Raw genomic sequence first — 24,155 nt, 5'->3', positions numbered from 1 at the left:
TTCGTTCAGTTGTATAGGAGCTATTAACACTCAAAATCTCGGTCTCCGGCGTAACGCTTTCGTTTTGAAACTTTGATTTTACACCCCGGTATAGAAATGAAAGACGTAGTCCTACGTCAAAAAATGGCTGGTTTCTGGAATCATACATCCAGATAATTTATACTAATATTAGTTTTTTTTCAGTAACTATCATGGCCAACTATACAAATTACTTCCAAGAGTTGGCAAATTAAGCATCGTATAAGTTTAATTTGCACGCGTGTCGTACGAAAACAAAGTGTACTTTTCTTGATCGACAAAAGAAAAATGATACATAACTGACATTCACTTCACATGCGCTATAGATCTGAGTTTTTCCGATAAATCTTATTGTTAACAATATTCACTCCTTCCCACAATTTCACAAAATTCTATTTTTGAGAAAAAAATCCTGCCACTGAAATTATATGGCCGATAATTCGCTTATTTCACTGCGGGTCTGATAAGCCAGAGTTTCTTTCACGGTCTACATGACCGATGGATCTTCGTGTCAATTCTCATTTGCCCCACAAATATTCATGGCCGACATTTCCTCTTTCCTGCATTGCCGATAAGTCTGAGCTTATCATACTGTTTCATTATGGCCAACGAAATCGTCCCACGAATATTCCTGACCGACATTTCTCCTTTTTTGCATGGCCGATAAACTTGAGTTTATCCCACGACTTCAATGGCCAACGAAATCATCTTCGTCCCACTTCATTTCTGTCCCACGAAAATTCATGGCCAACATTTCCTCTTTTTGCATGGCCGATAAACTTAAGTTTATCCCACGACTCACATGGTCAACGAAATCATCTTCGTTCCATAATACATTTGTCCCACGAATATTCTTGGCCAACATTCTCTTTTATTTTGCATGGCCGATAAACTTGAGTTTGTCCCACGACTTCAATGGCCAACGAAATCATCTTCGTCCCACTTATTTCTGTCCCACGAAAATTCATGGCCAACATTTCCTTTTTTTTGCATGGCCGATAAACTTAAGTTTATCCCACGACTTACATGATGAACGAAATCATCTTCGTCCCACATATTTTGTGTCATGGCCGACACTCTTTTTTTACATGGCCGATGAGATGAGTTGCATGGTCAACAAAATCACTTTTGTCCCACGACAATGCCCGAGCAACATTCCTCGTCGATTATTTGCAAGAGACGGACACACATTGTCCGTCCTCCGCTACAATATCGAAGCTGGAAAGTTTTTTTCCCCCTCCGCCAAAGTGATTTTTGGTTGTTGTTTTTTTTTCTTTCGCCCATTGGTGACAAGTTAAGTGCCAACGCATCCGGAACAGCGAGGAAGCAGCACCTCTCCAGCGACGCTGGACCGGTGTTCTGTGAATTGGTTGAATTGGTTTGTATCTTCACCAAACATCAAACAGAGAAGTACAATAGAATAGTTTTTGCCGTCTCGCTATTGTGCTTATACCGTAGCGTGCAGCGTTGTATAGCTCCCTGAATAGGGTTGTTCAAGTTGTTCGAACTCATCAGACTAAATTTTTTTATTGAGTTTTTATTTATTAAAATTTTTTTTTTACGAAATTATTGTTTTTTTTTCAAGAAGATTTTTGATTTGAGCTAGTTTTTAGTTTAAGTTAGTTTTTAGTCTAAGTTAGTTTTAAGTTGAGTTTTTGCGCGAGTGTGTGCGTGTGAGTTGTGTGTGTGCGTGCGAGTTTTTTTTTCGTTTTCATAGGCGGTTGCGCACCGTCTGCGCAACCGTTATGACATCTGCTGATGCCAATGTTGCGCGGACGCGTTATTATCAACAGTCCTCGAAGGCACCATGGGTTGTTTTCTTTCGGCCCAAGGAAAAAGCTTTGAGAACTCTTGATATTTCAAGAGATTTGCTGCGTAATTATAAGGGCGTCTCGATACATAAAGAGAGACCGGACAAACTGCGTGTAGAAGCACCGACTTTTGATGTGGCCAACAAGATTGTTGACCACGAAGTTTTTAACAGGGAGTATCACATCTACATCCCTTCTCGAGAAGTGGAGATAGAAGGCGTAGTAACCGACGCGAGTCTGAGTGTCGATGAACTAAAACAAGCGTCGGGTTCCTTCAAAAACTCGATAATTGGAGATCTTGTAAAGATCCTGGATGTTAGAAATCTGCATTCAGCATCTTTGGAAGAAAATAAAAAAGTTTATAAGCCCTCGCACTCTTTTCGAGTTACTTTCGCAGGTTCTGTTCTCCCAAACTATGTGAAAGTAGAAAATGTTTTTTTCCCAGTGCGCCTGTTTGTACCGCGGGTTTATAATTGTACCAAATGTAAAAAGTTGGGACACTCGGTTAGCCACTGCGGCAACAAATTTCGTTGCGGCAAATGTGGCGATAAACATAGTGAGGATTCTTGCACTCAAACAGTGGAAAAATGTATTCACTGTGGCGAGAATCCTCACCCTCTACAAGAGTGCCCAAGGTACAAACAGCACTCCGATAAAGTGACGCGTTCTATCGCTGGACGCTCCAAGCGGACTTATGCTGAAATGCTAAAGACCGCATCAGCCGCTCAAAATGAAAACCAATTTTCGGTTTTGTCATCTCAAGAATCGGATTCTGATTCTGATAAGGGTCATACTTCGGCTGCACCAAAATCTTCAATAAAGGATGAATCATCAAAAAGAAAGCTCTCTTCACCAATGGTGCACCGTAAGAAAGCTAAAATGACCCTCGGAAGATTGTCTAATTCCAAGGGTAATAGTAGCAAAAAAACGAATCCGAAGGCTCCTTCTCAGCCAGTTCCTGGTTGCAGCAAGGATTTTACGTCATTACCCAGAGAAGAGAGAAATAAAAACGCTGCTCCTCGATCTTCTCGTAGAAAATTCGCGTCTAATCGAGGATTGATAGCTTTTTCGGACATTGTGGATTTCATACTAAACACGTTCAAAATTCAAGACCCCCTCAGAAGCCTTATTTCTGCCTTGCTTCCATCTTTAAAGTCTTATCTTAAGCAATTGACTGCTTCATGGCCCCTCCTTGCATCAATCATATCTTTCGATGGATAATTCATCTAACGTAGTAGAAGATATGATCAATGTGCTACAATGGAACTGCCGTAGTCTAGTGCCTAAACTAGACTCGTTCAAATTTTTACTTCAAAATTATGATTGTGATATATTCGCTCTTTCCGAAACATGGCTTTCTTCTGACACAGAACTCAACTTCCACGATTTTAATATTATTCGCCTGGATAGAGATGATTCCTATGGAGGAGTACTTTTAGGGATCAAAAAGTGCTACTCTTTCTATAAAATTCCTCTCCCAGCTCTATCAGACGTCGAAATCGTCGCTTGTCAAATAACTGCAAAGAATAAAGAACTCTGCATAGCTTCAGTATACGTTCCCCCGAATACTTCCATTAGCCGTAGTCAACTTTGGAATCTAATTTCGATTCTCTCAACCCCAGTTCTAATTTTGGGTGACATGAACTCCCATGGTACTGGGTGGGGCGATCTTTGAGATGACGCTAGGGCGGCTATTTTTTACGATTTATGTGACGATTTCAACTTGACTATCTTGAACACTGGTGAAGTGACACGAATTGCAAAACCTCCGGCTCGGGAAAGCCGACTCGATCTATCTTTGTGCTCAAACTCGCTATCATTAGATTGTCAGTGGAAGGTCATCAATGATCCCCATGGTAGCGATCACTTGCCAATCAATATATCAATCAAGTGTAGCCCGCAATCCACTGAACCATCTCGAGTTCCATTTGATCTAACAAGGAACATCGACTGGCAAAAATTTGCAACGGCGGTAACAATCGGTGTCGAATCAATAGATATACTTCCACCATTGGAAGAATATCGATTCTTCGTCGATTTATTGTTCCAAGTGCTTCATTTAAAAGAAAACCAGCCACTCCTGGCTGGGACGATGAATGCACAAAATTGTATTTGAAAAAATCCGATGCTTTCAAAGCTTTTCGCAGACATGGAACATCCACACACTTCGAGGAATATTCAAAGCTTGAAATACAGCTGAAACAATTAGTTAAAGCAAAAAAACGCGGTTACTGGCGCAATTTCATCGAAGGTCTTTCTCGTAAAACCTCAATACGCACCTTGTGGAGGGTAGCTCGCAACATGCGTAACCGCTCATCTACCAACGAGAGTGAAGAATACTCCAACCGATGGATATTCGATTTCGCTAAAAAGGTCTGTCCAGACTCAGTTCCAGCCCAACATATTCTTCGAGAAACGTCTCTAGGCGGTGGACCTCTGGACAGACCATTCTCAATGCTGGAATTTTCTATGGCTCTTCTTTCATCGAACAACTCTTCACCCGGAAGCGATATGATTAAATTCGTTCTTCTAAAAAATCTCCTCGATATCGCGAAAAGACGCTTGCTAGACTTATTCAATACTCTACTAGAAAACAATATAGTGCCACCCGAATGGAGACAGGTCAAAGTGATAGCAATTCAAAAGCCTGGCAAACCAGCGTCTGACCATAACTCATACCGTCCGATTGCTATGCTCTCGTGCATTAGAAAATTGCTGGAGAAAATGATCCTTCGAAGACTCGATCAATGGATCGAGACAAATAATTTGCTATCAAGTACACAATTTGGGTTTCACAAGAGCAAAGGAACAAACGATTGTCTAGCGTTGCTTTCTACAGATATTCAACTGGCCTTTGCGCACAAGGAGCAACTGGCTTCAGTATTCTTGGATATTAAGGGAGCTTTTGATTCAGTTTCCATAGAAATTCTGTCAGACAATCTGAACAGATGTGGACTTCCTGGAATTTTGAATAACTTCTTGTACAATTTGTTGTCAGAAAAGCAAATGAACTTCACCCTTGGACAGCTGACAACTTCCAGAAATAGTTATATGGGTCTACCCCAAGGCTCATGTCTCAGCCCCCTTCTTTATAATTTTTATGTGAAAGATATTGACAGTTGTTTGGCAGAACAATGCACGCTAAGACAACTTGCAGATGATGGTGTGGTTTCCGTCAGAGGTCCCCATGCCGAAAACTTGCAAAGACCATTGCAAAATTCCCTAGATAACTTGTCTTCTTGGGCAAGGAACTTAGGGATAGAATTCTCGCCGCAGAAAACAGAACTGGTAGTGTTTACTCGAAAGCGGTCCCCAGCCCAATTGCAACTTAAGCTTTTGGGGAGAAACATTACCCAATCATTGACCTTCAAGTACCTTGGTGTCTGGTTTGATTCAAAATGCACTTGGAATACCCACATTACGTATTTGAAGCAAAAATGTCAAAAAAGAGTCAACTTTCTCCGCTCGATTTGCGGCACGTGGTGGGGAACTCATCCGGGAGATCTCATAACGCTTTATAAAACAACTATTCTATCTATTCTGGAGTATGGCTCTTTCTGCTTTCTCTCAGCAGCTAAAAGTCACCTTCTAAAATTGGAACGAATTCAATATCATTGTCTGCGTATAGCTCTCGGCTGTATGCACTCAACGCATAACATGAGTCTCGAGGTTCTGGCAGGAGTAACTCCTCTACAGAACCGATTCTGGGAACTTTCTCTCAGAATACTGGTGAAATGCGGTATCACGAACACACTTGTGATTGAAAACTTTGATAAAATGCTTCATCTAAATATACAATCTCGGTTTATGAGAATTTATCATCACTATATTTCATCAGATATTTGTCTTCCATCGTTTACTCCAGACCGTGCTCACTTCACCATCAGCAGTTCCTCAATTGAATACGATCTGTCGATGAAACAAGCAATACTTGGGATTTCAGATCAGCTTCGACCAACTTTCATTCCCCGTATTTTTAATCGAAAGTACCAAAAAGTCAATTGCATGAAAAGATACTTCACTGATGGGTCTCGCCTCAATGGATCCACTGGCTTCGATGTTTTCAATGAAAATTCAAGCGCCTTCCGTAAACTGCAGGAACCTTGTTCCGTTTATGTTGCTGAGCTGGCAGCAATCGACTTCGCATTGGGGATGATCTCCAACAAGCCTGCAGACCATTACTTCATTTTCTCGGATAGTCTCAGTTCGCTTGAGGCTCTCCAGTCGATGAAAACTAGTAGGCACCCATCTTATTTCCTCACAAAAGTGAGACAGCAGATGAGTGCACTGATCGAAAGATCTTATAAGATAACCTTTGTATGGGTCCCCTCTCATTGCTCAATTCCTGGCAATGAGAAGGCGGACACTCTAGCAAAGGTGGGTGCCCAGGAAGGCGAATTGTTTGATAGACAGATTTCATACGATGAATTTTTCCAATTACTGCGTCAGAGTTCCCTCTTGAGTTGGCAAACCGATTGGGACACTGGAATTCTTGGGCGGTGGTTATATTCAATTATTCCAAAGGTTTCTTCGAGAGCGTGGTTCAAAGGTTTGGACTTAAGTCGTGACTTCATTCGTGTAATGAGTAGACTTATGTCCAACCACTACTCGCTAGATGTGCATCTCCACAGAATAAATCTTGTTCAAAGCAATGTCTGTCGGTGTGGAAACGGTTACGATGACATCGATCACGCAGTTTGGCAATGTACGGATAATTACGCAGCCAGAGAGTACCTTTTGAATGCCCTTGAGGTCCAAGGAAGACAACCCTATGTTCCTGTTAGAGACGTGTTGGGAACTCGCGACATCTGCTATATGCAGTTGATCTATATGTTTGTGAAACGGTCTAGTATAAGTATTTAATGCTTTTGTGTTTTTCTTTTTCATTATTAGTTTGTTTGTCTTGTCCCCCCATCTCACCGTCGCCCACCCTCGACAGCTAGTCGAACACCAGATGCTATCCCTGGTCATTATGCACAATGCTACAGTGCGTGCGGCAACCCTCGGTTGAGACAACGATACCTCATATCCATATCCCCAACCTGACCCGTCCCACAAAAATGTTGCCCTTTTAACCTCGAGTAAACCGCGAGTATTCGGTCGAATCCTACTAAACATAGAAATTAGTTGAAACTTTGTATAAACAAACCTTGAATTAGCGGCTCCGCAAAGCTTATGCGATTGAGCCTTACAAATAAATGAACTGGATAAAAAAAAAAAAAATGCCCGAGCAACACAATCACGTATTCTACAAAACATGGCTGACAAGATCATTTCACATGTTTCATTTTCCTTTTTGCGTTCAATTTTCTACAAAGTATACAAAACATACACGATTTCACTTCCTACATATTACGACCGACGAATTTGTTAAGGCTTTTCCGCGCGAATCGTTAAAATATTATAACATTACCGTTACTACCGACCGCGCCATTGTCGTAACCAAGATTTTCGCCGAATTAAAACACGTCTACTCGCACCAACAATAATCCAGAGAATGAAAGTTTGTTACAATCAACCACAATATTTGAGCAAAATCAAGCTCTCGATTTACCGAACACTCAGCTCTCCATATGCTGTCATGTGCACAGGAGATTGGAGAATGTGTTCGGTTCTCCCGGTGTTCTCAATTCTTTCTGTGTAACGTTTTCTCATTGCACTCTCTTTTTTCTCTTATTATTGGAGCTTTGATATCTTCAAGTGTAGAGTTCGTCAATTCATCGAAGCTACAAAACAGATGAATCGCTAGTTATTTTCTGCTCTAGTAGTTATCAAGACGGGTCTATGGTACTAGGTGAGGCCGTTTCGTCACTAAGTTGGTTAGGGGAGCGGTATATGAAAACAGTACGGAAGAAAGCAGAAGAGGAATTATTTCCTTGAAGCGTGAAAGAGACAGACTGATCAGGAGCGAGCTTCGGCACTAGCGTATTGTTTTTTTGACGTAGGACTACGTCTAACCGGAAGATATAGGGGGTGAAATGGAAATCTAGGCACTGAACAAGTAGGAAAAAATGCAAGATTTGGAACGCTTATAACTCGAGCATTTCTCAATAGATCGCAAAGGTTTTTGCATCAATTGATAGGAAATATATCTACGCATCTATCATAACGAATAACATTTCATTTTTCTTGAGATAAATAATTGAATAATTGTGAAATATCAAGCATTGTCAAAATGCACTATGTGCCCATTTTTGATTGGTCCATTTTGTGCTCCTCAAATCGTACCGACCAAAACGGGCAACCAGAGCAGCAGCGAAATAGAATGAAGCACGATTGGAAAGGAAAAAGAAAACAATGAACGAAACATTGGTCGCAGTCTCACACATGCGTAATTCTCGAGCCAGCCAGTCAGCTTAAAAATCCCCGCTCCGCTGCCGTAACGATCATTCTCATCCAAACCGTACACCACATCGGTTCGCATCACAACACATCAACAAACCAACCCAAGCAGCCATGTCTGGACATGGTAAAGGACGAAAAGTGAAGGAAAAGGCAAAATCCCGCTCGAACCGTGTTGATCTGGAGTTCCCCGCAAGGGTAGCTAGGCCGAGCGCGTTAGTACCAGTACACCAGTCCACCTAGCCGGCGCTATATAGTTTCGGCCGCCGAAGTGATCGAGTAAGCTGGCAAAGCTGCTCGCGACGATAAGAAAACCCGCATTCGGAACAGAACACATTCGGTTCGGTGGACATCAAGACAACAGGCAGTTGCAGTGAGTGGCGAGAAGAAAAAAGTTTGTTCTTTATACAAATTGCTTTGGTGGCAAATCCAGAACAAGGCGGCATCGAGGGCGTTCGAAATGGTTTTTTTCAAAACCACGAGTACAAAGTTTTCGAAATTGGAACCATTCCATAAAACAAGGCGCTTTTCAGGGCCATTAAACCTTCCAAAAAAGAGTTTAGGAAATACAGTTCAATGCTTTCTAAAACATTATCCAAAATAATAATAAAACACAAATTGATTTTTTCATAATTTGTTTGCCAGGATCTGATGAGTATGTGAATTTGGCAGTTGTTCTGAGTTTATTGATAGTTGGGGACTTTCCAGATTATTCAATTTTCACCAATTCTTAAATTGTTTCCAGATTGAAAGTACAGTAATATACAATTAGTTCGACAATTAGTAGCTAATTGGACGGACATGTAATGCGATTTATTTATTTGGACATTTTTGTAAACATAGAGATCCAAATTATGACCCCACATTGAAAGTCGACACTGTACCACTGTCATCGCAAATGTTCAATCGCCTCCAATGCGACACTGAGTGGCGCTTCGGCACGTCGCATTGAATGTAATTTACTGTACAACATGTCACAAAGCTGGATGGGAAGAAATTTTCCAACTTTGAAAGCTGTGGCGAGTGGCAACAAATCGCTAAACAGGAAGGTTTAGCCGAACAAGATGGGGATATCGAGTGATAACAAAACAATAAACTCTCTAGATTGAAGATAATTTTGTGATCCTGAAAAGGACCCTTTTTAGCCTGCATGTGAATCCAACGAGCGAACAAATCGTAATGAATGTATTTTTTTGCCATCGCTCCCTTTTAACGCTCATTCGTTCGTCTCGTTGGACTCGCCCCTCTGGCTGAGTCCGCCGATTTGTCTCTATCCTGTGAGTGTGTACCGCTAGAGTATAAAATACTCGGACCCCAAAAAAAATTCTTATTTTCTTTCAAACCGTAAACCCGTGTGGTTGTACGGCATCGGCATCGTGGACGTAACAAAGGAGGACAAGTTAAGGGAAAGGCAAAGTCTCACTCGAACCGTGCAGGTCCCCAGTTCCCTGTTGGTCGCATTCACTGATTGCTCCGCAAGGGTAACTAGGCCGAACGGATTGGTGCCGAAGCACCAGTATACCTAACAGCGATTATAGAGTTTCAGCCGTCGGAGTGCTCGAGTTGGCTTGCAAAGCTGCTCACGACAATCAGAAAACTCGCATCAAGAACAGAGCAGCTTCGGTTCGGCGCTCATCAAGGCAACAATTAGTTTCAGTGAGTGGCAAAGTGTTTCTCCGGCACGTCGCATTAAATGTAATTTACTGAACAATATGTCACAAGTCGGATGGGAAGAAATTTTCCAACTGTGAAAGCTGTGGCGAGTGGCCAACGCAATAGCTAAACAGGAAGGTTTAACCGAACAAGATGGGAATATCGAGTGATAACAAAAACACAACACCAAAGGTTCTTTTCAGAACCATCAACATATTCATAAAGAGTAAACAGTAAACTAATCCATTTTTCAGGTAGATAGGTAGGTATTCACGTAGGAGAAGAAAATAAAACAATATATTTAAAATATATATTTAACAAAAGCTGTCCCCTTTGTATAGTCCTACGTCACTACGGTTATGTCCCCGACATTACCCACCCGTCTTTTTTTGTTTACAAACAAAACACAGTAGACTTCCAAGATGGCTGAAGAATGGTTTTAGCAAGTTGGCCCACCTTAGGATATACTTCTACGCGCCTTGGTAGTTATATCGTCCGATGAATTCTAATAATATTCGGTATTCCTAGTCCTATCTCCCACAAAGATATTTATAGATAAATTGTCTGGCAACCATCACTTGCGTTCACACACAGTTTTACCGCATTGGTGATCTAACGTACAAATCTACACCTAGGTGGCGCTGCGGTGAAAGTGATGATGGTTTTAAATTTTGCAATGTGAGCTTATGGAAGATTTGTGGTTCTTTCCATAAATTACAATATTATAATCATAAAAGATTATTTGAATGCGATGAGCTTGTAAGAAATTTAATTTTGCACCATTTTATATATACCATTTTATTTTCTTACCTCTTTCAGTAGTGAAAACTGAATAAATATTGACAATGGTTGAATCAAAAAATGAAATTCTAGAGCACAATCAAAACCAAGTTGAAAAATGCATGGTTCCTGCATGTGAGAACTACCTTGGAAAGTCCGGAGGTAAAATATACGTGATTTGTTTTTGAATTTTAGGTTAGCTTATCATCATTTTCTTAGTTCAAAAACAAAATCCAGATGTCTCACCGAACGTTTACGTTTTGCGTTAGATCGCCAATTGAAATCGTGTTCGCATCACGTTTACTATGTCAGGTCCGGGCGGTTTGCATTTGATTTCCGCATTCGTGAAAGAATGAGCTTTCCCGCAAACAAGCATCGCATCACGCTAACTATGTCCACGGTCTTAATCACAGCCAACGAGGAACGGAGGGACCCAAACAAAATTTCGACGTTTGCTGCAAATAGCAACCTTGCGATGAAGTTAGTACTGCGTTGCCAAATTTATGAATTGGCTGCTACTCTGTGGGGGGGGGGGGATACGTTGTTATTTAACTAATCAGAGCCTTAGTGCATAATCAGCATCATACGAGGACAGTCCGATAAGTACTTAGCCTATAAAAAAACAAAAAAATTGGAAAAGTGGCGGTTTATTTCTCAACATAGTATTCTTCTAGCTCGATACACTTGAACAAGCCGGGGCTCTGGCAACTCTATCCCAACCAATGCAAATTGAGCGTAGGCAGCATAAAACAAGGCTCGCGCTCAGGGTACTCGCGTATTGTTTAATGTTTGGAGTCATATATGTTAATATTTGATTACGTTGGATAGTTTCCTTTTGGCAAGCGATGTTTGGATACCCGTCCGGAAACTTTCTTGGCGATTTGTAATTAAAATCACTGCTACAGAATCGCGCGGAGCACTTCATTTTTAATTTCAGGTTAAAATTTCTATGCTCATGAGTTTCTAGTGATGCTCCAACATCTTTAATTCATCCGAAAATGACGTTTTCTTGAGGTCTGCAAATTAGGCCTCCGTGGCGACGATGACCTGCTCATTTGACTCAAATTTCTGCCTGGCGAGTGACTTTTTAAAGTTTGGAAACAAAAAAAAATCGCACGGAACCAAATCTGGAGATGGATGGTGGATGGTGGATGGGGCAGCATTTTTTTCCATTTTTCTAAAATCCGCGGACACACCCGCTTCCACACACGGTCAAAATAAAACTACGAGTCCGATTCGGCTGAAATTTTGACAGTGGCCGTCTACGAGAATCTACTACACGATAAGTAATCTATCTTTCGATACTGACACCATCGGGCGATGAGGCTAAGTACTTATCCGACCGCCCTCGTATTATTGATAACAATTTATAAGTTACAAATCCGTATTGCATTGGGATGTATGCCGTCAACGTACACCATGAGTCTCGAGGTTTTGGCAGGCGTACTCCCACTAAAAGCTCGTTTCAATTTGTTATCTCTTTGATTCCTCATCCGGTGTAAGGTTAAGAATCCATTGGTGATCGTAAATTTTGAGCAGCTGATCGAGCTAAACTTTCACTATGGATTCATGAGTTCATATCATGAATTCATATCTATGCAGGTAGTTCGTTTTTCATAAATTTACAACCATGTTTGTTGTCTTGATTACATAAATTCCTCTGTGCATTTTGATCTGTCCATGAAGCAGAAAATTCATGGAATTCTAGATTATCATCGATCGGAGATCGTTCCTGCGATCTTCGATGCAAGATATGGGCGTATCAATTGCGATAATATGTACAGTAAACATTCGCTAACTGGGCGAAAAGGGAAGACCAGTTATCGACATTTGAGTTTTAACTGGTCCGGCACGTGAAACGTCAAATAAAATCGAGGGGAACTTCAATGAATTGTTTGATTCGCGTTGATCATGAAATTGGATAAACAAAAAGATTCCAATGGAAGCTTCGCATCGAGTGCGACAACAGGTATGAAATGTAATTTGGAAATTATTTTTCTGTAATTTAATCAATGTTTTTGTCATGCGAAAATAATGTCAATTTTCATAACATTTAAAATTACATTCGAATGCCTCTCACAGCAAATGTTCCATTTGAATATGGCGTCGATTGTACATAAAATTCTGCTTTTTAACTGGTCCAAGGACCAGTTAACGTTCGCCCAGTTAGACCAGAGCATACCAGTTAAACCAGGACCAGTTAGCGAACAATTGCTGTACTTTACTGGTGAGTCCTCTATGAATAAGCCCACAGGATTTGGAGTGTTCAACGAATTTTTTAGCACCTCCCACAGTCTTCAGTATCCTTGCTCAGTGTATATTACCGAATTGGCAGTTATACACTGGGCGCTGGACAGCGTTGCCTTACGAACACTATCATCACCCTCATTCCGGTTCACGATCGGCGATTGGATTCCAATCCGTTCGGCGATTGGATCAATCCGATCGAGTTCGAATAGTTTGCGTTCTACCTGTTCGCCTCAAATCCTAAAGGGCGGTGAATTTCGAATTCGAACTTTCATCGCAGCAGTCAGACATCTGCGAAATCAAAACAAAAACAAAAACGGCAAATGGTTTTAAAAGTTATAGTTTCTGCAGCAAAATATTTATTGTGCATTCGTTTACATTTGAATGAAACCATGTAAAATTATATAGATTTCGATTTATAATTTTTCTCATTGATTTTTGGAGCTGTAAGCGGCCACAGGAGGTTACTCATCAGATAAATACCAAACAGCAACGACATGGATGTGCTCCCGTGGCCGAGTGGTTAGCGTCACAACTAACATACCGGGTGTTCGGGTTCGATTCCCGTTCTGGTCGGGGGAATTTTTCGTCAAAGAAATTGCCTCCGTCATGCACTGTGGTCACGCGTATTCCAGAGCTTGCCACTTAGAATGCATTCAAGGCGTGTTATTTGGCATAGAAATCTCAACTAAGTACTAATAAAAATGACGCAAGTAATACTACGTTGAGACGGCGAAGTTCCTCTAGGAACGTTAGTGCCATTGAAGAAGAAGAAGAACGACATGGATGTGACGATCTATCATTTGGAGAAGCTTCGCTTTGTGAACATTACGGAAAACAGGTTGATACACCTGAAGAGTGGCAGTTTTCCGAAATTTCCCGATGATGAAGGTAAATCTCGGAAACGTAAGGCTGCAATTCTCGGCCAGTATCAGTTTCACAGTGAATGGAAACCGACAAGACGTTGTTTTTATTGTTTAGAGTTAAGTATTACCTGAACTATTTAATTGTAGTTAGTAAACGTAAGATGAACATAAAAAGTTTATTATTTTTTTAATAAAACGAAAGAAATTTACGATCTCGATAAATCGCTCAATAATCATCCTTTTACATGAGGATGCTTGGTTGAGAAACTTTTTATACAGTGCTATAAACTACGCCACAAACGCTTCCAGGTGGAATATATGTTTGTTTCTTTGCTGCATCCGGCAAAGTTCAACGTTTTCGTCTTCCGACTCATATTGCTCGTATAACCGTACCCTCACCGCTCCCAGCTTCTGTGGACTTTGCTCGAGGACAATCTGATTGGCGATTTCTCGAAGGAATGCTTATCAGTCGATTTCTGGCACCATCTGTTGCACCGTAAATGGATACTGTTGTACCTTGCAAGCTTCCAGATAGCGCGTCGCAAATTGCGCTCGAACTTAGCGGTAATTCTTTTCTTCCCGATGTGCTGAAATGCGAATAGTGCTGTTATATTTAAGAAAGAAACAAATCGCAATCTTACATTTTTTTAGAATATCCTCCTCAGATGGAGGTGTTACTCTTATTTCCAAACAAGTATAAATGTATGTGAAGTGAAGTATAAATGACGCACAGGATCAATTTGCACGTAGACACCTACTTTCCCATGGCTCTTCTCAGCGCATGCTGGGCATCTTTGGGCAGCTTATCCACTGGGGTCAATCTGCTGCGTCTGAGCAATTTGCTTGATAAAATCCACCACCCTGTCATATATCCCGGCATTCTATGGATTCACCTTGATGTGGTAATTACTGCTGGTGGTCTTGATTTCCACCTTCCGGCTCGAGGGCGTTATGAAGTTAATTGTTTCATTGCGTAGGCGTTCCATCCCCGGTCCGTAAAGTTCCCGCAGCAGACACATGATGCAATTTCGGACAGCTCACGCGGTCGGTAGTGCTCAACTCAGAGAGTACACAAAAATATTCCTGAGCACGAAAATTGTTTTTAAATTGATCTTTTTGTACACAAATGCGACGGAGCGCACCAAATCTAAACCAGGGGTTAGACATCAATTGAATATAGGCTACCCAAAATCAAAATCAATATGGCGTCATTTGTTTATCAACATATCATTTACGAGGATTGAAATCGAAAAATGCGCTGCTTTATTCTAACAGCATGAGCGATTTTCATATTTCGGTTTCACATGGAGGTGTTCACATTTAACATGGAGTTTAAAGTTAGCCACTATTCGACTATATAACCGAACCGAGTTGTAAACAACAGTAATTTATTGAACCAAAATGTCAATAAACCGCAGCAATATTGGGTACACTGGCAATATGCAAAGTACGTGGAATAAGAAAGTAGTCTACTCCCTGCTTTGTTCAAGTGTGGTAGGCAAAGGAAAAAAGCATGAAATAGTAATAAACCATCGATCGAATCCAAATAAATTTGAACATTTTTTAATTTTTCAAATTATAATACAAGAACTGTCTCCAAAAATGTTTCGAAATGATGAAATAGCAGTTTACTTAATTATTTTAAAATTTAAAACTGTAAAATTATCGCACCTGTACTATAAAAATAATGCAATCCGATAAACAAATGTGTTGAGAGGTTATATCGAAGCAGTGTCGTTCCCGTTCCCGATCCATGGAGCGAATGCATGGGATAGCTGAAAATATCTCCTATTAGTTTATCTCATTCGAAATTATTCTGTTCCGGCATCGCGGGACGTGGTACTTCAACATTTCGCTGAAGTAAACAAAACCTGTTCAGTATGAAATCGATAAAAAAACCTCATGAAAACTTACTTGCACTGAAAAAGCGGTATATTATCGTGTTTACCGTCGGCACGACTTGCGATTTTGTCTCTTTCCAGGATTTTTGGAACTTTTAAAATCGAGAAATATTGAAAAAACTTCAGTACTTCGAACTAATTGAGGATTTGTTATTACTAACTTCGTTGTGTGTGTAACACATGCGCTCTCCGTGTGTATACACAGGAGATATCCCTTACCTTCTATTCTACGTACTTTGGGCAATATGATGGATTTGACGTTTTAGCGTAAGAACACACTGGACGGCTTCCCCGCGCGGATTTTGCAATGACAGACCGCCGCGGGGCCTCGATAATGGAATGTGAATGAGATAAAACACACAAGGCGGAGCGGGTACGGCCGGTTCTAAAGTCACTGTTGTAAGGTTCCTCATTCTCTGCGGTGGCTCGATGGAGATGATGCGCCGCAACGGTTTTGTGATAGTATTAGTGTTTATGCGGTGCACATGAAGCAAGGTAATAGTTAATGTACTATCGGTGAGCCAATACGTGAAAATCACTCTGCGGTCATGTAGCTGCGGATTCTCGAATACTACCCAAATTATCGAGAAATGCAATATTTCAGACGTGTGCGATCAACTTCTTTCTCCCTCTCGCTCAGGTAAACATCCCTCTTCCGTTTTCCACCATTCTGTCTTTATATACCTCCCCTCTAATCCGCTTACTGTCCAAACAGTTGTACCTTGTACCATAGACTCGTCTTGCATCCGTCTATAAAAATATGATAATGGCCGCTAGTGAAGCCGTCGAAAGCCGCTGAATGTGTTTTTCATCGAGCTCCTGCTGCGACTTGTCATTGCGAGAATCGCGCGGGAGAGCCGTCTAGTGTGTTTCCACGCTTAGTCGTACCCCTGATCAAGGCGTTATACTATAGGTGGACCGCAATGTCAAAATTGCTGTTCGGCCATTGCTCGTGAAAAAACAAATTTGTTTACATAACAAATCATATATTTTGGTGACAAATGCATTCGTTGGTAAAATAGCTGCTCGCGCTTTACTGTAGGCAGGTAATTTTCTGGATTTTTTCGTATAACAATTTCTCATAATTGCTTCTACTTTTTTAGATATCTACAATCAGCGGTCGAATTAAAAACAGTGCAGAAGGATGTTTTGAGTATATTTTACCTTCTAGCCGCGCAATCAATGCTTTTCTTTCCAAGCAAGCAGCGTTTTATTCGTACGTGGTTTTATTGAGCATTTAAAAAAAAGTGTTATTTTTTTTGTTTTATCATCAGGGAAAAAGCATGAAATAGAATCGTACGTGGTACGAATTTATCGGCACAATCTGATCAAGGACGGAGGCATCATCAAACGGAAAATACGTGAGAAACTTTTCGAAGAGATAAAACTGCCGCAACACTCGTGTCAAACTGGACGAGTTGGGCTGGGTGCTGATGAACCACGATTTGATAACACGTAATGAGCCAATCCAACAGCATGCCAATGGTAATCGACCAAATCATTTTAAATTCAACATGGAGCGGTTGCGAAACCTACTGGAGCAGCACGAACAGAACAATCATGCTGGTGGGTCGGTTTGATATATTTATTCCACTCAAGAATGATTATATTTGTTGATTTTTCAGAGTTGACTTCCGAAAAGCAAAACAAATTCCTGCGTATGCTGGATGCAATTTTACAAAACGACAAAGTTTTGAAGGAAATTAAAGAGATGGTAGTGGCGAATCGACTTCTATCGGGAATTCGTTATGTGACTGCGGTGGAACGTATGCTGAAACACAATTTGGACCCCTCTTTGCGCTGCTGCTTTGTATGCTGAGAGTATTTCCGCACTGCCGATGAGTATACCAGTCATTTCGAAAAATTGCACGGTGAGAAATTTCTTATTGTTGCGGCGGTGGATCGATTTCAGACTAGTCAAAAGTTCAACGTTCTACATCACTACAATGCCCTTAATCCGGTGACAATATTCACGATTTGCAACGTATACCACACAGCCCTAATAAAAAAAAAACAAGAAAAGACGGGTCTAATATTTTACAATAAAGAACAAATATATCACTTTCCACGAAATCCGGAGAACCACTATATCGGTTCGACATAGAATGGCTGATACATATAAGGCAGAAAAAAGGTTTAACTTTGGAATTCAACATCCTATATTTCTTCGTACCATTAAGTTCATGGCGCATTTGATGTCGGTCATCGTAGCTGCTGCTATGGAAATGACGTTAGCATATACCTTGATTTTTATCTCCATCTCGGAGAAAAGTGTGGTAAACAATGTCCGGGTTATTTTTCGTTTTGAGAACCTTGTTTCCACATCCTTTTACTGCACAATAATACGGCATCTGAAGTAAATAATATATTCACAATATAATTTTGGCATGATAGAGAACCGCGAGATGAACGATTATCTGTGGAGGATTTGGACAACAGATTTCTTAGACTTATAGCACACCCACACACCCACAAGCTCATCAAATCATCACGGTCCCCCAAAAATATTAAATAATATATAATATAAATACCTTATTGCAGCTATAGTACACTATTTTTCACGAATATATATTTGTTCATTTCTTCCTTCAGTTGTTTTCCTCAGCGAGTTGATATGAAACCATAACCACACAACCAAACAAAAAGTAAATAATTCAGAAAGCTACGTCTCGCTACTCGTCTCACGTATTGTCATGAAAGTGTCAAGAACGAAACACCTATAGTTTAGCATCTTGCCCCTGATCTAAACAGTGCCCTTTAGAAATTTAGTAAATATCATCACCTCCAGAGATGCCAGATGATTTTTCAGAAGGTCTTCGTCGAAAATATGAAATGTTGATGTGTATAAATACCTGCCAGCTACCTTTGTAACCGTGAGAATAGTAAAGTGATGTCTGAAAAAAGGTTGCTAGCGCAGGGAACTGAGTCAAGCCATATAGAAAAGAAATACCATATCTCAGTAGTCTGCAACAGGATAGAGTCTCCGATAAAATTAAATATCAGTAAAATTGCGAACTTGTCTGCAAATTAGGCATCCTTGCAATGATGAAAAACAAATTTCGAAATAATTCGAAGTCGAACGGATTGATAAATGTGCTTAATCGAAGACGAATGGGTTACAAGATGCTTTATTTTAGCCAATTTGAAACCCTATCGGGATCCGGAATAGAGGTTTATATCATGGACAGACATACAGCTGTACTAGCGTTGTACGTGTACAGCGTTGTACAGATACCATCGTACCATTATACTTATGACAGACATACAACTGTACTAGCGTTGTATTTCGAAAATTGTATGTCTGTCACCATGTACAGCGCTGGAACCATGCAAGCAACTCGGTACAATCGTTGTATCTGTACCGACCTGTTTCACCATTGTACATAGCTACAGTTGTACTGTGCGCAGCGCCATAGACGGTTAGTGGTGGATAGCATGAACAAACTGAATAAAAACAATTGGTAAACATTCTTTTCCTTGACTTTCTCTTGAGGTCATAACTCAAATTGTAAACTTGTTTGTTGTGTTTGATAGCTCAGACGCTAAATAAAAACCCTTTTCATTGAAATATTTGGTGAAAATTGGAAAAAAATTCTGATTGTCAGTTTGACATATGGTACAATGTACAACCAAAGTATGTCTGTAAATCTGAGTTATTAGCTCGAGAGAAAGTCAATGAAAAGAACGTTTACTAAGTGTTTTGATTCGGTTTGTTCATGCAACTCACCACTAACCGTCTATGGCGCTGCGCATAGTACAACTGTAGCCATGTACAGCGGTGAAACAGGTCGGTACAGATACGGCGATTGTACCGAGTTGCTTGCATGGTTCTTGCGCTGTACATGGCGACAGACATAGACAATTCTCGAAGTACAACGCAAGTACAGTTATATGTCTCTCATAAGTATTACATTGTAACGGATAGTCTTAAGCCGGCACTACACGATTCGAACAACGTTTCACTTGAATATTGGACTCAAAGACGTGGCTCAATGAATCGACAAATGTTGTGACGAATGCGCTGTTACACGGTGAAGTGAATGTTCATTCCAATACATTCGGTCCAAACAAGGTAAAGGTGGAAGCTAGCCATTGTAGGAATATAGGTAAACCTACTTGTTAAAATGAGGTAATAGTGTTTGTGAGAGAAAAGCAAAGTACACGTAAATAGAAGCAGCATATGAAGTAAAATTCTGATTATACGCGAGCGTAACATGAACAAATTTATAACATATGCGAATTGGGGTTCTTTTGGTATTAACAAGTTCTTCCGCATAGTAACTCGATGTTGATGGTTCCTTAATATTTTCCATCGTTGATTGTATTGTTTTCACATATTCACGTTGGAGAGCCTTAACCCTTCTCTTCGTTGGCCGAGGCATTTTGATTAAATGTAATACTTTTCCGTTTACTGTTTTTGATAGGATAGGCAGCCGTGGCAGTGTTCCGAGCTCTGCAATACAATTTTCTTACCCAATGTTAAAGTGGCTAAAACTTATATTGGGCCTGATTCTCGAATACACTACGAATACACTTCACGGTGGAAACGGTATGAAACGCATTCACGATGACAACGGTACGGTGTCGACATCTGGATGCGAGATTAGTTTCCCACTAAATTTATCATTTTAATATCAAATTATCTTCAGATGAAATTTTTGTATGGGATTATTATACCACATGAAGAAAACAAAGTTTTCCACACACATTGAATACCAGTTTGATACGAAGAAGTTAATTTTCATTAATGATTTTTTATTAGAAAAGTGCTCATTCTGCCTGAAAACTCATCATTATCTTCGCTTCACTAACTCGTAAAACGTAGTTCAATGGCGTGCCGTGTATTTCGTTTCCACCGTGAAGTGTATTCGAGAATCAGGCCCATTATAGACCCATTAAACGTAAAAATAATAATTGTATTGATTATCAACACAATTCTATTCTATTGATTTTCATGACATGAAACGCTATGACTTAGGAATAACATTTTATTGAGTGGTTTTTATAGCTGTTTCGATGATGTTGTCTGGCATCAGTGTCGAAATAACGATGCTTTCACCAATACAAACAAAACCATTGTCGAAGATTGAAATATGAAATTTTAACTTTCAGAGCACTAGCTCGAGATTTCCGACGTTTTTCACTATACAGTGCGACAGTAGCTGAAAATTTAATATCTTGTGAATAATTGTTTAGAGTTTGGTTAATATTATTTGATGGGAAGTGTGCGAAAACGATCATTTTCTTCACACTGTTTCGCAAAATTATTGATTTTTGGGCAAGGGGTGAGGGAGGGAGATGAAAGAAATGAGCGCCATTGTGGCAGCCATTTGTAGCTAGCTTCCACCTTCACCTTAAGAATATTTTCTTTTAGTGCAATACGCACAAATGGGAATACCTTCTTCTACCATTCAGATTTTCGCGATTTTCGGTTTGTTTACAAACACCGGCAAGTGTTTATGTGTCACAAAATTACACAAATTTGATTCACACCTATCGTATCAGTATAAAATTGATATTGGTTGCGAAATACATATTTTGGAATATATAACACAAAATGTCCAAAATAATAGACGTTGATGGAAGCATGTTGGAAGGGGTATGTAAATGGAATAAGCAATCCGTAATTCTTGCTCATAAAAGTTTTTTTTTAGGGTGGCCAAATCCTTCGAATGGCACTATGCTTCTGTATTCTTGGTAAAAAGTCGATTCGCATATACAATATTCGTGGTGGCCGTAAAAAACCTGGATTATTAGCTCAACACATGAAAGGGATTGAGCTTCTGAGAGATCTTTGTAATGCGCACGTGAAAGGTTTGGGTTTGGGTTCAACGGAAATTGAATTCCATCCCGGTAACATTGGCCAGGGCAAATTCGTGGCCCACGTACAGACAGCAGGGAGTGTGAGTCTGCTCATGCAGGCCGTGCTACCAGTGGCTATTTTTGGATCCGGAGCAATAACGCTTGATCTCAAGGGAGGCACTAATGTGGACATGGCCCCGCAGGTTGATTTCATGACGGAAATATTTCGACCCAACATGGAAAAGTTTGGTGCTTCGTTTGATTTCGATTTGTACCGTAGAGGCTACTTTCCACAAGGTGGGGGTCATTGCGTGGTTAATATTAATACAGTTCGATCATTGAGACCTGTAAATTTGATGGACTTCGGGGTGATTGAAAGGTGCTTCGGCTGGAGTTTTGTATCTGGTGCTGTGCCGATGAAGGTATTTATTTGATCGTTTATTGTTGATCTGTATTACAATTGCTGATTTCAGGTAGCGAAGGATTTAGCCGATGGTGCCAAAGATATGCTCAAAAGGATTTACCGTGATCAAATGGAGATCGAAGAGTATAGAGAGAGTGTGGACATGGCAACTGGGAATTGTTCTGGGATCATGTGAGTGTGACAATTGTAGTTGTTATGTTGTATTCACGTCTAGCGTGTTTATGAGCTCAATCGACCTAAACATTCATAGGGAAATCTGGAAAGACTGGATATAAGTTTAGAATTTGAATGTTATGAATCGTTATACCTCACCGTGCATTACATGTCGTACCGTTTCAGATTGGGTATTCAAACATCAACTGGTGTTGTAATGGGAAGCGCCGGGTTAGGCAATCGCAACAAAGACGCATTCCGAACGGGCGTAGAAACCGCCAACGTTATCAAATCTGCCTACAAACTGCGCGCTTGTGTCGATCGACATGTGCAGGACATGCTGATTGTTTATATGGCACTAGCGGATGGTCATAGTACGATCAAAACGGAACCACTTACTATGCATACACAAACTGCCATACACATAGCAGAAATGATGTCTGAGGTTGGTATAGAATTAATAGTTTGAAAGTATAGAAAAATACAAGTTTTCATTTTGCAGGCGAAGTTTAATGTTACTGAACATGAGAATGGTAGTTTCGTAATAGAATGTAACGGAATAGGATATAGGAATCAAAATGAGTAAATTGTCTAAGGATTCTACTTGACATCGATTACCAAGCGATTGCGTGCAGATAAGATCAACGATGTGATATATGTACTTTACTTTTTATTGACATATCACAGAATCCGCAGAGTGTTGGGAATTGTGACAGCTGGACAGCTGTACATGTAGAGAGCGAAAATCATTTTGCTCAAACATGTTTAAAATCTGATGAGGAAGGCGTTCGGGATGTTTCAGATATAGTCCGAAGAAGGCAAGTTGATTATTTCTGTATTAGTGAATCTGGTTCAATAGTTTTCGGTTCAAGTCTTCAAACAGTAAAGATATACACAAATTCGAGGAACAGAGCGCGAAGTAGAAAATTTTGGGTGATTTTTGAAATGCTGTTACTTCGTGAAAAATCATCACATAAAGATGGAATTTCATTCCTCAATCGATAGTTGAAAGAGCCGGACGCTTATTGTTCGCGTCTCTGCTACAAATCGAAGCTGGTGAAGTTTTTTCCCCTCCGCCAAAGTGCCTTTGGTTTTTGTTTTCTTTGACCGTTCGTGGCAAGATAAGTGCCGTTAATACCCGGAACAGCGAGGAAGCAGCACCTCTCCGGCAACGCCGGACCGGCGATCTGTGAATTGGTTCCAGCGGCATCGATTTCATCATAGAGAAGTATAATCAACAACAACTTTTGCCGTCACGCTATTGTGTTTACCTCGTAGCGTGCGGCGTTGTATAGCTTCGAATAGGGGTGTTCAAGGTTGTTCGGACACCGCAAATTAGTATTTTGTTTTTTTTTGAAGAATTTTTTTTTTGAGATACATATATATTTATATATTTTTCTTAAATTTAAGTTAATTATTAGTCTAAGTTGAGTTTTTGAGCGCGCGTGCGTGTGTGTGTGTTTTTTTTTCATAGACGGTTGCGCACCGTTTGCGCAACCGTTATGACATCTACCGATGCCATTGTTGCGCGGACGCGCTATTATCAATCGACCTCAAAGGGACCATGGGTTGTTTTCTTTCGGCCCAAGGAAAAATCGTTGAGAACTCTTGATATTTCAAGAGATTTTCTGCGTCAATTTTCGGGCGTCTCGATACATAAAGAGAGACCGGATAAACTGCGTGTAGAAGCACTGACTTTTGATGTGGCCAACAAGATTGTTGACCACGAAGTTTTTAACAGGGAATATCACATCTACATCCCTTCTCGAGAGGTGGAGATAGAAGGCGTAGTAACCGACGCGAGTCTGAGTGTCGATGAATTGAAAAAAGCTTCGGGTTCTTTCAAAAACTCGATGATAGGTGATCTTGTAAAGATCCTGGGTGTTAGAAACCTGCATTCAGCATCTTTGGAAGAAAACAAAAAAGTTTATAAGCCCTCGCACTCTTTTCGGATTACTTTCGCAGGTTCTGTTCTCCCAAACTATGTGAAAGTAGAAAATATTTTTTCCCAGTGCGCCTGTTTGTACCACGGGTTTATAATTGTACCAACTGTAAAAAGTTGGGACACTCGTTTAGCCACTGCGGCAACAAATTTCGTTGCGGTAAATGTGGCGAGAAACATAGTGAGGATTCTTGCACACAAACAGTGGAAAAATGT

The 24,155-nt window shown here is 40.4% G+C and overlaps 1 protein-coding gene and 2 long non-coding RNA genes across 8 annotated transcripts; 1 reads left to right on the top strand and 2 right to left on the bottom strand.

Annotated features, from left to right (window-relative positions):
- Nucleotides 1-13,092: 13,092 nt before the first annotated feature.
- LOC129770676 (uncharacterized) lies at nucleotides 13,093-15,825 on the bottom strand. 2 transcript variants are annotated; one of them, XR_008742166.1, is made up of 3 exons: nucleotides 15,632-15,825; nucleotides 14,359-15,572; nucleotides 13,093-14,304 (listed from the first exon to the last, which is right to left on the bottom strand). It is a non-coding gene; the product is annotated as an uncharacterized LOC129770676 (long non-coding RNA). The 2 variants fall into 2 exon arrangements; XR_008742165.1 differs by having other exon boundaries at nucleotides 14,359-15,492.
- Nucleotides 15,826-15,840: 15 nt separating this feature from the next.
- LOC129770674 (uncharacterized) lies at nucleotides 15,841-18,318 on the bottom strand. Of its 5 annotated transcripts, none has more exons than XR_008742164.1 (4): nucleotides 18,150-18,318; nucleotides 17,792-17,969; nucleotides 17,681-17,727; nucleotides 15,841-17,617 (listed from the first exon to the last, which is right to left on the bottom strand). It is a non-coding gene; the product is annotated as an uncharacterized LOC129770674 (long non-coding RNA). The 5 variants fall into 5 exon arrangements; XR_008742163.1 differs by having other exon boundaries at nucleotides 17,688-17,727; XR_008742162.1 differs by having other exon boundaries at nucleotides 17,681-17,969.
- A 2,731-nt stretch (nucleotides 18,319-21,049) lies between these two features.
- Nucleotides 21,050-22,654, top strand: LOC129769232 (RNA 3'-terminal phosphate cyclase). Its single transcript, XM_055771343.1, has 5 exons — nucleotides 21,050-21,217; nucleotides 21,273-21,842; nucleotides 21,894-22,015; nucleotides 22,184-22,442; nucleotides 22,500-22,654. Exons 1-5 carry the CDS (start codon nucleotides 21,176-21,178, stop codon nucleotides 22,581-22,583), a joined length of 1,077 nt encoding a protein of 358 aa, XP_055627318.1. The 5' UTR covers nucleotides 21,050-21,175; the 3' UTR covers nucleotides 22,584-22,654.
- Nucleotides 22,655-24,155: the final 1,501 nt, after the last annotated feature.

The sequence above is a fragment of the Toxorhynchites rutilus genome, chromosome 2 (assembly GCF_029784135.1).
Source record: "Toxorhynchites rutilus septentrionalis strain SRP chromosome 2, ASM2978413v1, whole genome shotgun sequence".
In the NCBI taxonomy this organism is placed as follows: Eukaryota; Metazoa; Arthropoda; class Insecta; order Diptera; family Culicidae; genus Toxorhynchites; species Toxorhynchites rutilus.
Note: the sequence above shows the minus strand (reverse complement) of the source record. Positions and strands in the feature narration are given on the sequence as shown.